At 39.4% G+C, this 15,293-nt stretch overlaps 1 protein-coding gene across 1 annotated transcript; it reads left to right on the top strand.

Annotated features, from left to right (window-relative positions):
• On the top strand, window positions 6,633–14,941 carry LOC109708790. The gene is made up of 7 exons (XM_020230610.1): window positions 6,633–7,345; window positions 11,628–11,758; window positions 11,957–12,074; window positions 12,730–12,831; window positions 13,134–13,249; window positions 13,391–13,545; window positions 13,963–14,941. The coding sequence occupies exons 1-7, from the start codon at window positions 6,781–6,783 to the stop codon at window positions 14,438–14,440; spliced, it is 1,665 nt and encodes a 554-aa protein (XP_020086199.1). The 5' UTR covers window positions 6,633–6,780; the 3' UTR covers window positions 14,441–14,941.

Here is a 15,293-nt window from a genome sequence, read left to right as displayed (position 1 = left end):
GTCATTGTGCTCATTCACACATGCTTGTGAGGGTCGCTCCCCACAAGCCGGCACTCCGGAGATAGCCATCGCGACATAAGCTCGCCCGTGCGGGATTGGGTGCCGAAATGAGATGCCGTAGGGGAGGCTCATTCTTAGGGTGAAAATGTTGACTACCACGGGTCCATTAGGCACGCCGCAAGCCGGACTACCCACGGGTAGGTTCTACATGATTGAAATATTGTTGGACGACAATGCAAAGTAAACATTGGACAAGTTAGTCAACAATGACATTTTACTAGTTATGCTTGTGGACAATATGTTGTTTATACATACACATATTCATGTTAGAATAACATTTACACTTATGCAAATCCATGCTAAATAGAGGCATAGTAGTTCTACAAGCTTTATTCATGTTTAGGGTACATATTACTCATTCTATTTAAATGTTAGAACTTACTACTTTTACTTTTTAGCCTAGTGGTGCATTTCACTGATGTCAGTAATTGCCCACTGGGAACTATTGTTTAATAGTTCTCACGCTCTTGTTTATTGATGTTTTTCAGAGCTATCCGCACCGGTGAAGGCTCGGGATCGTGGCAAAGGGATCGCATAGCTAGCTAGCGAGGAGTATATTTTTGCTATTAGGTGGTTCTCTCTCTATTTTTTGTATCTTTGTAGAGAGTGAGAGTTTTTGGTATCCATGTATAGAGACCACCATTTTTTTTGGTATCCATGTATAGAGACCACCATTTTCATATGTTTAGCACTTGTATTTGGGTTCCTTATTGTACTACTTCATGGTTTTATGTTAGTGGATTAGCTTTTCTATTTACCTCCTTATTCTAGAACCTAGTTGTTGTATGCTCTGATACTCCTAGATGCTCATTTATTATTATTTTATTTATCGCTTTGTTGTAGATGCCTTATATGTTGTAGGCATATGGCGGGTCTGAAAACGCACCAGGTGGGCCTTTGCTGGGTCCCGGGCGTGACAAGTCGCAAAGCTGCAACCAATGCTATTTGGAGTGATCAACAAAGAAACTCCACACACTGAAGTCATAAAGTCGTATAGGCCACCAACATTGGCTCACAAATGCCCAGTGCATATGTAAAAGCTCCGTATTAGTTTCAAACAATAACCACCTTGCTCAGGAAATAAGCAAATCTCTTGAAGATAACCATTTTTATATAATCTTGCAAACTCTAGAGCATATTCAATGAGCTGGTTCATGGCCACATTGCACCCTCCAATGCACAAACGCATTCCAAAAGATCCAAATCTCCTTGGATCCAGTCTTGTGTCCTCAGTTTATCGTGTACTACATCTTGGAAGCTCAGAAGTGGTTTCACAAATTTCAACTCTGCCCATCCTTTTCTTTCCACAAAAAGATGTTGCTTTTCCTGTTCCTTTCAAGGCAGCAGGCGTTTTTCCTTTTCTTGTAGTTTGTACTTTCGAAGATAACTCAGCAGAATCATCCATTTTTGGCTCCATGCTATCTGACGCTACATACTCTCTACCTTCGTCATCAACTAGGTTGGTATCGTGTCATTCTTACAATGAGCCTATAGGAATCCCATGTTCATAATTCCAACTCCACTTGTACGATAACACTAGGCTGTGCGGTTTGGGTTTGGTGCCTCGACCAATCGGGCGAGCGGCAAGACCGAGCTTTTGCCCCTTTGGTCAATACCGTCAACCTTTCGCGCGCCACAATGCTCACATTATAGAAGCTCTGGGCTTACCCATTTAATTTGGATTGCCACGGAGGGTCCACCGACTGACGATCCTTCATAGGCCTGCAGCCAAAAGTCTGACGCGACATCATGCAACGTCTCTCATTCTCACATGCGGACCCAATTATCATATGATGGAGTCCCTATTAGGACCTTACATCAAAATCCCAACAAGGAGTAATTACATCCTAAGTCATCATAATCCTATGGCCAGTTCGCATCTACACTTTTGGGGCGTGTTTGGTTCGAAGTCGGAATCGAAATCAGAATCGGAATCGAAATAAGTTGGAATCAGAATCGAAATGACTCATTACCTAATTCTGTTTGGTTCATCACCTGAATCGGAATTGGAATAAATCATTTTCATTGTCGGTGTTTGGTTTAGGTAAATATAAAAAACGTAATCAGATTAATATATTAACTTTATTTTTATAATATATTACTTTAAATTCAAATTAAAAATTAAATATTAAAAATTTACATCAAAATTTTGAAATAATGTCAAAATTTTAAATCTATTTTTTAAAAAAAATTAAACTTTGAAGTTGAGTGGATAATTCGAAATATAAAACTAAATTTCGATTTATTCAAATTGAAACTTGAAATTACAATTTAAATTTTAATTTGAATCCATAAATTTAATTTAAGTTTCAAATAAAATTTGAATAAAACTTTATATAAATTAAAATTTAATTTAAATTCAAATTCATAAGTTAGATTCGAAATACTTGATTAAATTTTAATTCAAGTTCAAATTAAAATTAAAAATTAAAAATTTAATTTCTAAATTTAAACTCATATTTTAATTAAAAAATTGAAAAAATAAATTTAATCGGAGTAAATATCCATTTCGTCCGGATTCAACTTTCAATCCGGCCTCCTAGGCTGGATTGAAAAAAGAGGTGATTGGGGGATTCCCATTCTACTCAAAAATCGGAATCGAAATGGGACTCCAGCGTACCAAACACTTGTAAACGGATTTGCCCATTCCGATTCCGATTCTATGGTGAAAAAGAAGTGAACCAAGCACGCCCTAGGTGTACTAACAAACTCACAGTTCTACACTTGGCACAACACGTCTCTGGGTCATTGCTCGAACTACTGCCCCGACCATGAATCCTAGCCAAGCCCTTAGGTTCAGAGCTGCTATCACAAGATACCAACTGCGCCTGCCCATAAGGCCCCAGGCCTATAGTTCTCTCACGGTCCAAGCACGAGTAATCCCTAAGCAATACCCTCTAACCGTCGCCACGTGACCAAAGCACAATATGCTTTGGTCATCCAACAGTTAGGTATTCACCCAAAACTTCATCTCACAAGGAGGATTCTCAACACAGTCTGAACACTCGCATACCGAGCTCGTGTTCCCTTAACCCAAGGCTCCGCTCCACCAAGCACACGTCCACTGGCCACTAGGCACCCAGAAGGAACTACCAACCTCTCAAGCAGTCCTCGGCATCCTTCACACTTGGCTAACGCCCGAGTGCTATTGCCAACGAACTCTCTTCGGCTGAACTTTCAATCCGTGCCCCGTTCAGAAATTCCCACAAGAATCACAAAAACCAAACATAGAGACTACATTGTTAAAATCTGCAAAAAATGTCCTATTCAAGTAATTCGTTCCAAAAATATAGAATAAAAATCAAAAAAATTAAAAAATATTTCTAAATGTTTCAAGGGCCTAACAAATGGTCTATGTATAATAGATTTTTTAAAAAAATGGGTGTAAAAATCCCATAAAATCTATATTTAGCAAAAATAGAAAACATTTACAAAAATTCTAAATGTGCATAGATATGGAGAATAAACACTTACAAAGTGATGTAGGAAGATGTAAAATGTGTAAGACTGTCAATTTAAACAAGTTTAGAGTAAAAGATTCAGTTTAAACAAGAAGTTTCAAAGAAATTGCACTCACAATAACCAAAAACTGGAAAACAATAGTTTTTACGCTCTAGAGAAACAAATGATCTACAAAACTTACTTGATTGAGAGCAAAACCCTTCCCAAAGGTATGAGGAAACTTCAAGCGGGAGAGGAAGAGTTTAGAAGTGTTTAATCGAAAGGAATCCGTAAAAATGAGCATGACGTTTGATCTCTAGATATAAAGGGTCGGGCGGAGGATCTGGATCCTCTAGGCAGGGTTCGAATCCTCCCCGCGTTGTTTAATAGACTGTGTTTACGATCCTGATTCTCTAATAGGGTTTGGATCCTGAAAAGCTGAAAATCCCAATAATGTATAAAAAATAACATTTCAGATCCTTTCGGATGTAAAATTATGTAAATAATGATAATAAAAGCATTCAAACATTATAACTTTTAACAATATCCTTCAATTTACACACTAATTTTATAAGAATTACTATAGTTATATAAAAAATTTTCAACATTTTGAGAGAAATATCTATAAAAATTCTAAATGCTTAGATTAATTAATTTCAACACATCAAACATGATCTAAAGAATAATGATCCTATCAAGTTATCATATTTTCAGAAAATATATTAAATAGAAGATTCAAAGAGGTAAAATACTCCAATAATGCCTTCACATTGAATTATGCAATATTAATACTTAGGGAGTAGCTCTTTGAGCATCTTTTTCTATATTATCTTATAACAACCAATTTTTTTTACATAAACATTTTTTCAACCTCTTAGATTATGCATTAATTTTTATGTGTCAATTTCACACACTTACGGGACAACCGAGGATGGTAGCTCTTTGTTACATGTAGTGGTAGTTTTCACACTCCCTTTGGGATGTACTTATTTTCATATTTTATATGCAATGAAAACCAGGAAACCTCCCCCTTCATATAAACCTTCAATTAGAAAGATCTTCCAAATAATCAACCACTTACGAATTCTCTATTTAATACAATCATCAACAATCAATATAGATAGACACAATACATATCTAGAGTTCATAATAAGAGGTATTAAGTTTAACTAATGTAAGTAAATAGAATTCATATAGATAATTAATTATCTCAAAAACTAAAGCATAATGATATAAAAATAATAATCAAACAAAACAGATGTATAATGCTGCAAGCAAAGCTATATCCAGTGTTGAAATACTCTTCAATGTAGCAAACTGCAGAACCAATTAAACATCAAAATCGTAGTATCAAAGTAATGCGCGCAAGAGACTAAAATGTATGCAACAAAAACAAAATCATGCTATAAACCAAGGAACAATCTAGAAGGAAGGATTCATTCCGATAGCCTTTCTTAGATGTATAAAATTAATGTTTTTAATTCGGGATTTCTGTTAAAATATCTGCTAGTTGATCATTAGTAGAAATATAGTCAAGTTGAAGAATATTCGACTCAACTAGTTCTCATAAAAAGTGATATTTAAGTTCAATATGTTTTGTATTAGAATATAAAATAGAATTTTTAGAAATATTAACGGCGCTTGTTTTGTCATATAGTATGGTCATTGAACTGAAGGAAATTCAATAGTCACTTAATAAACTTTTCATCCACAATAATTGTTTTGAGCAACTTCCGATAGAGATATTGATGGACCAGGCCAGCGTTGGAGTTTTGGAAAAAAAAAAACACTAGCCAAATTTTGAACAAAAATCCAGGGGGTTTGTATGATGAGAATTGTCTCGCCCGTCAATAATTAATGGCTTTAGAACACTAGCTTAACACGGCACATTAATTTTGTCTCACTTCACGTACAATACAAGCTGAACTGGGGATTAAAATTTATAATCGTCCAATACCACAAATTAAAATTTTGAAAAAAAAAAAAATTATGATGCAATTTTACTTATGGTATTCTAAATTGTATCGAGTACAGCAAATGAGTTGCACTGACACACGAGTTGCGAGATATAATTTTTTTAAATTAATTACTTTTTAATTTCTAAAATTTGGATCCTCTACCAACTTAATTATAGACCTATTTAAATCTAGAATGTAAGGGGCTAATATTTAGCAAATATAATAATCATCAGGCAGATGGTTTGGTGTCATCTTCATTTAATTTTATATACAAAAGTAAGAAAGGAACTTAATTACGGGACACTAATAAATGCTTAATTATATGATTTTAAAATGTGGCCACTAAATTGATATTTGATGAAAGTCTTATTAGGGACTAGAAATGTAATTGACATCAAGTTCTCAACAGCCGCTGCCCCCGTCTCTCAACTCTTCGTGGAAGTCTAGAGTTTAACAGGTATTATATTACTGATGCCGCGTCTTCAACGAATTAGATTTTTTTTTTTTTTTTCAATTCACCTATTGGATCATAATTATTTAAAAATTATTTTTATAAATATATTTTTTAAGAAAATAGTAAGATGTGATTGGCCGGTAATTAATAATGTTCCCTAGTGTAAATGCTAGGATTGCAGACTTGCTCCATTTTATGGGATCTACTGTTTCCCGTGCATCCAATCAGACGGTCCAAAAAGCCTGCGGCGCACCAGCTGACAAGGAAACGACGGTCACGATGGCCGGCCCCACCTTCTACCTGCGACCAATGAGAATGGGCTGGTGGGCCACGTCCCACGTGGATCACTAGGCCCAAAATGCTGTATATTCCGGTCCTTGCGAGATCGTAGTATGCTTACCCCCTGCAGCGGAGCCGTGAGCTGATCCAACTTGACGCGCACAGGGCCACAGGCGCACACAAACACACGCTCGCTCTTTTTCTCACCCCCACGCCCCACCCCCACCCCCTCTTTTTACGCCTCTCTCTCTCTCTCTCTCTCTCTCTCGCGAGTCGCGATCGCCATTCTCGTTGGATCCCCAACGGCCCCGCTATCGCACGTACAGCTCGCCCCATTCGTCCTACCCTCTTGCTCTTCCGCCACGTCATCGCTCTACATTACACGCCCCCGCTATATAAAGGCTCGCCCGGAGCCTCATTTCCTTCTTCAAGTGTCTACTATTGCTCCTCGCGTTCCGAGAAAATAGAAAAGCCCCTAAACACTACAACAAGACGAAAAGCGACGGAGGAGGAGGAGAACGCGATTAATTCCTCGAAACGCGATTTTCGGTGCGACCGAAATTACGATACCTTAAATTAGGGGCGGCGATGTCGACGGCGGTGGCGGTGGCCGCCGTGGCGTCTCCGGCGGCGGCGGCGGCGCTCCCGGAGGTGTTCGCGCGGGACGCGATGATCGCGTGGTTCCGCGGCGAGTTCGCGGCGGCGAACGCCATCATCGACGAGCTCTGCGCCCACCTCCTCCAGATCTCCTCCGCCGCGCTCGGCAGAGGCGGAGGCGGAGGCGGAGGATCGGAGTACGAGGCGGCGTTCGCGGCGATCCACCGCCGGCGCATGAACTGGATCCCCGTCCTCCACATGCAGAAGTTCGTCTCCATCGCCGAGGTCTCCGCCGAGCTCCGCCGCGTCGCCGCCTCCTTTTACGCGGCCGCGGAGATCGAGAAGGAGGCGGCCGCCGCGGCGCCGGTAACGGAGGCGGAGGAGGCTAACGGAGCTTCTCCGGTGGAAGAGGAGATCACCGCCAACGGAGCCGTTGAAGCCGTTGACGGCTCCGCTAAGTCCACGGACGGAGGGTCGCCTGAGGAGCGAGATTCGTCGGGCGATTCGACGGCGCGGAGAGCGACGGAGGTGGAAGAAGAAGGCGGACCTGATCATGGTAACGCCCTTACTAATTTCGAATATTCCTGGGAATTTTTACTTTTCTGGCCAACTAATTTCCACAACTGGGGAATTACTGTGCTTCGGATCGCTTCCTATGGTAGAAAAAATGGTCGCACAGGAGCCGATTCGAAGCACCATCTATCTGGACCGGGTGCACCACGTCATCCGTGGACCGACCAAATATCTCTCTCCCTCCTCCAGTTTTCTCTTCTTCTCCTCCTCTTGAAGCGGAATACAAATAAATAATCGTGGACGGTCCATGAATGACGACGGGGTGGGCTCGGTGTAGAAAAGTTTCCAGCAAAAGGGGTCCGATGCGATCACTGTCGCTGCATTGCTCTCACACCGGTCTCGTACTTTTAAGGAAAAACTTTAAATATCATCCATATGTGATGATTCACACTCTATCACTTTATAAGGCAGCGTTTTATTAGAAAATAGGGATAAGAATAGGCTCTTATCCCTTTCGTTATATCTAAATATTAATATTTTATTCAAAAATAGTAGTTTTCGGTTATTCCCACCAACATCTTTATTTTCTATATAAAACTATCTAAAATTGTTCTTATTTTCGAAAAAAACTCAATTTTCATCCAAACACTATTTTTCTTATTTCCATACTTGTACATATCCCTGTAATAACTAGTTCTTGCTTATACCCGAACCAAACAGTACCTCAGTATTCTATAATTTAAAATATATCAATTTAGTACCATATGATTTTATTTATATTTTTTATTATCGATTTCACTAATTTTTTTTGTTAAATTAGTGACAAAGTTAAAATTAAAAGAGTACTAAAATAAATATTTGATAAATTTAGATAGGGTATCTAAAAGTTTTTTATATATAATTTAACGAAATATTAACGAAAAAAAACTAACAAAAAGATAAAAATAAAATCACATAAAACTAACTTGATGCATTTTAAGCCAGAAAATACTAAAGTGAGAAAGTACGGTAGACATGGTTATTTGAAGTTTACCCTAAATTTAATTGTTTTCCTTGTTTCCTGGTGATCGGACGGTCCTCGAACGATAAGTATTTTTTTGGGATATTCGTCTCAGCCGTCCGATGTAGTACGGCCGCCCCGGATCGATACGGGCGAGTCCGTGAACTCATGTCACGGACAACTAACATCCACCTCTGTTTTCCCGTTTTAATTTCTACTTGCCCGATAAATGCACTCCGTTTATCAACACTTGCACTTTTATTTTTTTTATTATTTGCCAAAAGATTAAAAAACACACGAAATAGGTGCGCGTATTAAAATATATATATATATATATATATATATATATATATATATATATATATATATATATATAATATTAAAACAAATTACAGAATAGCCAGGCCAATTGGGCTAATTATATAGTATAATTTTTTTTTCTTTTTTTTTTTTCAGAGATAGGTAGCACGTTATCCGTTTCGTTTATTTTATTTAGAAATAAATTTAGCTGAAAATGTGAATCAACTAGGATTCGAACTTAGGTCTCAAATACCAACTATCAAACTCTTTGCCACTTAATGACTTTTATATAAATTGTCCAACAGGTTTTGATGTAAAACGTGCCCCGATGGCTGTGTTGGGGCCTGGGGTGTTTTTTAGATTTGTCGTTTCGGCGAGGGATTCAGCACTCGCTTTGAGGTTATCGAGGGAGGAGGGAGGGGAGGTTGGAAACATTTTTTTTTATTTTTATTTTTTATTTTGGTGTGCACCAACACGTGGCGGCTACTGTATGGGTGCGGAGGGGAGGGCCTTCCTTAGGAAGCATCATCGGAGTGGGCGGTGGGGCAGAAGCGGCTGTTACATACCTGCCCTCTGATTGGTGTCGGACGGGTGTGATGCGGTCCCCCCGCCATTGCGCCCAGTGTCTATACGGCGGCGGTGGTGACTCGTGTGGCGCTTTGGTGCGGCACGTGTCGGGATCGTTGGGGACTTTGGGGTCAAAAAAAAAAAAAAAAAAAGTCCCAACGGCAGCTCAAAACGGGGTTGGCGCCCCGCATCTCTGAGCGGCGAATGCGCCCGTTTAATTTAGAATTCTTGGTCAGCTGGCACGTGGTTGACGTTATGCGGGTGCGGGCCCACTTCTCTAGCCGCGGCCCACCCTCTCTACGGACCTCTCTCTCCCTCTTTTCTTATATTTACTGATTATTCATTACAAGTAGTTAATTGGAAATTACTGTTGACTGGCGTTAAAATTAAACAATGTTTTCTCTTCTCTCTTTTTTTTTTCTCTCTTTTTTTCTTTTGTCTTCTTCGCAGGCTCTCTTCTCTTTCTAACAGTGAAATGCTTTTTTCTCTTCTCTTCTACCCACTCTCTCCTCTCCCTCATTCTTGCTCTCGTGAACTCTCCGTTCCTTTGAACGCCGCGAGAAGACGATTTGGCTCCGGTTCGTTTTGAAACCCCGCGCGTTCGCGCCTGCGTGCTCTGTCACCCCCGGCGACTACCCAAGCAGCCCCGTACCCCGCTGGCCGCCCAATCCCAAAAAAGCCCTGCGACCCAACCTCCAACCCCCCTCCCCGGCGCACCCTCTGTCACCCGCAACCCGCGACCTCTGGCACGGCAACCCCCTCGTCGTCTACTCCGGGCGTTCAAAGGCAACGGAGTTCAGAGAGCCACTGGAGAGGGATGAGGGAGAGATTGGGAGGAAAAGAAAGAAAAAAGGAGTGTTCACGTGTAGAGTAGAAGAGAGAGAGCTGCTAAGGAGACGAGAAAAGGAAAAAAAAAAGAAAAAGGAAAGAAAAGAGGAGAGAGAAAAAATTTGTTAACTTTAACCATCTAACTGTGGAGTTTCCCTTAAAGTGAATTCATTCAGCACATCCATCTGATGGATGTGTGGATTTTAATAGCACAAAACTGTTGTGCTCTCAGCCTATATCTTATATAATATATATATATATATATATATATATATTAAATTTTTTTTTTCTTACAAACCGTAAAATTTATTTTCCTACGAAATTTTTTTTTTCACCAATTTTTTTTTCGTAGTTTTACATCGAACTAAATACACCCTTAGTGAAAATGTGTAGAGACGCCCTCACTATAGTGTATTTTGGAATTGCCCCTCAGCTTTAATGTTTTTAATTAAAAAAAAATTATCTTTTAATTTTTTGAAATTGAATTATTTTAATTATTTTGGTTAAAATCTTTGTTAAAATTTGTAGTTTGTTGAACTTTCAATCATTAATTATTACATCTTCATTTGCTTTTGAAATCGTTAAATTTGATAAATTGTCAAAGATTTTATTAAATTCATTAATTTTTTTTGACTAAAATTACTTACCGAATCTGTTAAGAGGGTCAGAGTCAAAAAATTTGAAGTTGAGAGAGCCATTTGAAATGTCATATAGTGTTGAGGTGGTCTGCCTAGTTTGTAGGGGGTCGCTACATATAACACGCCCTGCCGAGCGCTGAATAGCTAACGGCTAGTGGCGAGCTTTATATAATAAAAAATGATTTAGTATGTGTAGGGAGGAATCTAGAGAGAACCTATGACATAGAAGTGCTAAAAATGATGTTATTGATGCAGCCAAAATGACTGCATTAGTAACAATGAACCCAAGTTGGAATCAGTTACCTTGGTTTGTCTGTGTTATGAACATACAAGTTAAGACAATATGTTGTGCTCTCCTTTAGAACAATTTGTGTTCGTGGCGCATATTGTGCATCCGCATGCAAGTGGACCTTTGGGGGATTCGCCAAAATCTGTTTCTGCAACGCAAGGAAGGGTTGTTTAGAGTCATTTTTCCCCATCCAACGCTTGTCGCAGCAAAAGCAGACCCAGTGATGCTTTGTTATAAAGCCCGTTATCTGCTTATGATGCAGTGCGCTGCAACATCAAACTAGGCCTTACTAAGTTGCAGACTAGATTTTTCCTCTGATTTGTCTGATATTTATATAAGATTTTTGTTTGTCTTATATTACCACCACTTACCATGCACCTCCGAGTACTCTTGGATTATAGTTTGAAATAATTTTTAGACTAGAGGATCTTCTCAGATGCTGATTTCCAGTTTATCTGCATTGTCTGGGCTCAATCTAACATACTTGAAGTCCATTATTGCGAGTTCATGCATAGTATTTGGCTCGTTTATCCTATTATTAGAAGTCTATTCTTGAGAAATTATGCATTTGAATGAAAGTTGAAATTTGAGTCACTCTCTTTATTTGTTAAAAAATGATTCATGATTTAAACGACTTCTGTCGGGGTCTCTCCAGGTGTGGATTTGACTACGCTTACTCGGCCTTCTGTCTGTTGGTATGTAGGATCCCGTGGAGAAGAGAGCGTGCTGGAAAACGTTCAAATATGCTCCGACCATGAAGATTGCATGGCACGTCCCGAAAGGATCAAGATCCTGAAAGGTTTTGTAGCCAAGGAGCTGATGAAAGGGCATATGGCGAGTTCCATCTTTATATCATTCGGCACTCTTTTCTGTTTTGAGATGCGGTAGATGCTGTCGTAGGAATTAGTAGTTATTCTACTGTTCTGTTTCTCACTTTTTGTGGTCCACGCTTTCTCATTGTTTTATCTTATGCTTTCTCATTGTTTCTATCTTATGCTTTCGCATTGTTTCTATCTTATGATCTTTGGTCAGGTCAATGTCGTAAAGGGCCTCAAGGTCTACGAGGATATCTTCATGGATTCAGAGCTTCTGAGGCTCTCCGAGTTCATAAACGAGCTGCGGCAGGCAGGGCGGAACGGAGAACTTTCAGGTCAGCTAAAATCCCTTGACAGTTGTTTCTAATTTCACGTTAGTTTACACGGTTTAATTTCTGGTAAGTTCCGTGCTTTCCTCATGGATCTCAAGTATTTACATTTTGAGATCAAGTGCCTCTTTGATAGAAAGCCTGTCTCTATTTAGTTGGATAGAGCATTACTTGGTGAGAAACCATAGTTTCCAATGCAGCAAAAAGCAGCAACTGAGTTAGTTCTAGAAAAGCCTTTCCTAGGAAGTAGTCAACGTGAATAGTTCTTCCTTCCACTTGCTAGTGGTAAATGGCGATGAATGACGCAACTTGAAACTAGGCCTCAAAAGTCCAGAGGATTAATCATATAATATGAGAGTCACATTTCATGACACATAAGAGTTCCTTGACTAATCATGTGTCAGCCAGCAATTATGAATACATATAGCCACAAATGAACTAATCCATTCTTTGCTTTAGCAATTACTTCTATACGGTCGATGGCGAAAAAACATCATTTCTGAACTAATGCTGTCAGATTGCAGCAATAAGAGGGAACAAGACATATGATTACCGAATTATCGATGCATTACCGCAAATTTGATCACATTAGAGAAATCGTAAGTGTCATCAGATGCTGTTATCAAATGCTGAAGCTTTTTTCTTTCTGCCCTGCGATCAGGTGAAACCTTCATTTTCTTCAACAAGCAGATGAAAGGAAACAAGAGAGAGATTATTCAGCTTGGGGTTCCGCTGTTCCAGCCGACCAACGAGGACGCAACATGTATGTTTGCCTTTTCACTGTTACAAGATGGATGGAAATATCAAACATCTATTATATATGTGATTCATTTTCTAAATAAGACGTTCCTCTCTTATGACTCGCGCATTTTCCTTTCATGTACTTATTATTGCTTAAAAGTTTTCCAAAACGAAAAAAGAAAAAGACATCATCCTTAGTTTAGCGTTTTATATATGAGTTGATAGCTCTCAATATTCTGGTACGGCCGTATAAAATACGTGCAACATGTTTCCTTATGCACTATCTCTCTCTACTGAGCAAGGATTTTGATCATGTTTCTGTAGGTAGCATAGACCCAATTCCCCAGGTTCTGCAGGGAGTGATCGATCACCTCGTCCAATGGCGCCTGATACCGGAAAGCAGAAAGCCAAACAGCTGCATCATCAACTTCTTTGACGAGGTCCGTCTCTATCTTTACATTGTAAAAAATAGTAATTTAAAAAAGGGGCAAATTAGAAGATATAGGCCTCTTGTGCATTTGCATTTGCATATAATTCCCGAGTCTTCCTAAGTTGATGAAGGAGCAAACTTGGTAGTGCAGGATGAATACTCGCAGCCATATTACAAACCCCCGCATCTGGACAATCCCATTTCCACCCTTCTCCTTTCTGAGACTACTATGGCTTTCGGACGGTCTCTCGTTAGCGATCACAACGGAAATTATAAGGGTCCTCTCACACTAACACTCAAGCAAGGGTACGTATAATCAATCTAATATATCATTTGCTATATTCCTTTCTTCACGTGTATATATATATATATATATATATATATATATATATATATATATATATATATATATATATATAAAGCTTTTTCTCAAGCCATTATTATTATTAAAGAACGGATAAACTTTAATGAATAGTTATTATATATAATGCGATTATTGGCAGTGACACTTGTGGCTTCTTTATCCGATATCATAAGGTATAGTGTTGTTGTTAGATAGAATGTCGTAGGAGAAGCACTATTTTCATGTATCTCCAATTGCTTCCTTTTTCTTTGTCAAATTCTTACCGAAAGCAGAAGAAGAGGCAGGCCGAAGAAGCCTCTACAATATTTGTAAATAATAATAATAACATGAATATACTAAAAACGATCACTTGCATTCAGATCGCTGTTAGTGATGCGTGGGCATAGCGCGGACATGGCGAGGCATGTGGTGTGCCCGTCCTCCAATCATAGGGTGAGCATTACATTCGTGAGAGTCAAGCCTGCTGCTCCTTCCAACGCAGCTGATCCGTCGTCCGCAATTCCATCTCCAACAAAAGCCATCTCGCTGTGGCAGCCCGGCACGCCACCTCCACTCTCCCCACAGAAGACAGTAAGTGGTGGCGGTGCCTTCGGCTATGGCGCTTCCCATGCAATGATCCCGGCTGCAGCGTGGGGTATGGCACTCCGGGCGCCTGTCGTCATGTTGGCGCCTATGCGCCCTGTGATGATGAGCCCTGGTAAACGGATGGCGCGTGGAGGCACCGGAGTCTTCTTGCCGTGGACGGTGGGGCCCAAGAAGTACACCAAACACCTTCCCCCGCGTATCCAGAAGCGGAGATTCCCGTCCTTGCCAGCACCGTTGGAAGCAAAGGGGTAAGAAGTTTAGATGGTTTGCCTCTCTTTTGGTAAAAAAAAAAAAAAAAAAAAAAAAAAAAAAAAAAAAAAAAAAAAAAAAAAAAAAAAAAAAAAAAAACCAAAAAAAGTGTTCACGGCTGTGTGTTTTGCTTTGAGTCGTTCCAGCAAAGAAAGAGTGATGTTTAGGTCGTCTTCTTGCGAATGTTACAAAATCTATAGAGCGTGTTCCGCGTACAAAATCAAGTAGAGGTGAGGCGTACGCTGGTGTAGTGGTGCTTTGGTCCCCCCCTTTTTTGTTTGTAGCTCGGTTCTGTTCATGTCCTTCAATGGTGTTTTTTTTATTATCTATGAAGAGGCTTTGTTGTTGCAGCTCTTTTCTTTTTAATTCCCTTGTGTAGTTTTATTTTAGGTTGTAGGCGGAAAAAGCTGAGGTAACAAGTGAAGCTTGAGACAAACTTTTTGTAATATGATTCTGAGGAGTTCTTGTATCCCTGATCATGAGTGTAAATTAACCTTTGTGTCATAATGTCTCCACATTGATCCCTTTAACGCCACCTAATCCTACTCGAGGAGTGAGTCGCTGATGAGCTGCTCTATCTCAGCTCCGCAATAAACTTATTTGACTTAAGATTAAAAAATACCCAGCAAATCTCATGTTTTGTCATGATTCATCATGGAGTTTTAAGTATTAGTTGTCTATATAATTCAGCAACATTTGATCAATATCTATAATTTAAATGGTAACCGAAGAAGCTAGTATATGATAAACTATTCCAAGGGTTTTCAGCCTACAAATGAAAATGCGGGGTATCAGATCAAGTATCTAGCAGAACTAATTGCACCAAATTCACCAACTCATTTCTGCTGCAAATATT

This window comes from Ananas comosus, linkage group 4 (genome assembly GCF_001540865.1).
Source record: "Ananas comosus cultivar F153 linkage group 4, ASM154086v1, whole genome shotgun sequence".
Lineage (NCBI taxonomy): Eukaryota > Viridiplantae > Streptophyta > Magnoliopsida > Poales > Bromeliaceae > Ananas > Ananas comosus.
The sequence above is the reverse complement of the archived record's forward strand: the minus strand, read 5'-3'. Positions and strand labels throughout refer to the sequence as shown.

Excerpts from the sequence above, each read along its gene's own strand:
- LOC109708790 (XM_020230610.1), top strand. The coding sequence starts at position 6,781 with ATGTCGACGGCGGTGGCGGTGGCCGCCGTGGCGTCTCCGGCGGCGGCG. Across the intron at positions 11,759-11,956 it reads AGCTGATGAAAGGGCATATG|GTCAATGTCGTAAAGGGCCT; the intron begins GCGAGTTCCATC and ends ATCTTTGGTCAG. Across the intron at positions 13,546-13,962 it reads ACACTAACACTCAAGCAAGG|ATCGCTGTTAGTGATGCGTG; the intron begins GTACGTATAATC and ends ACTTGCATTCAG.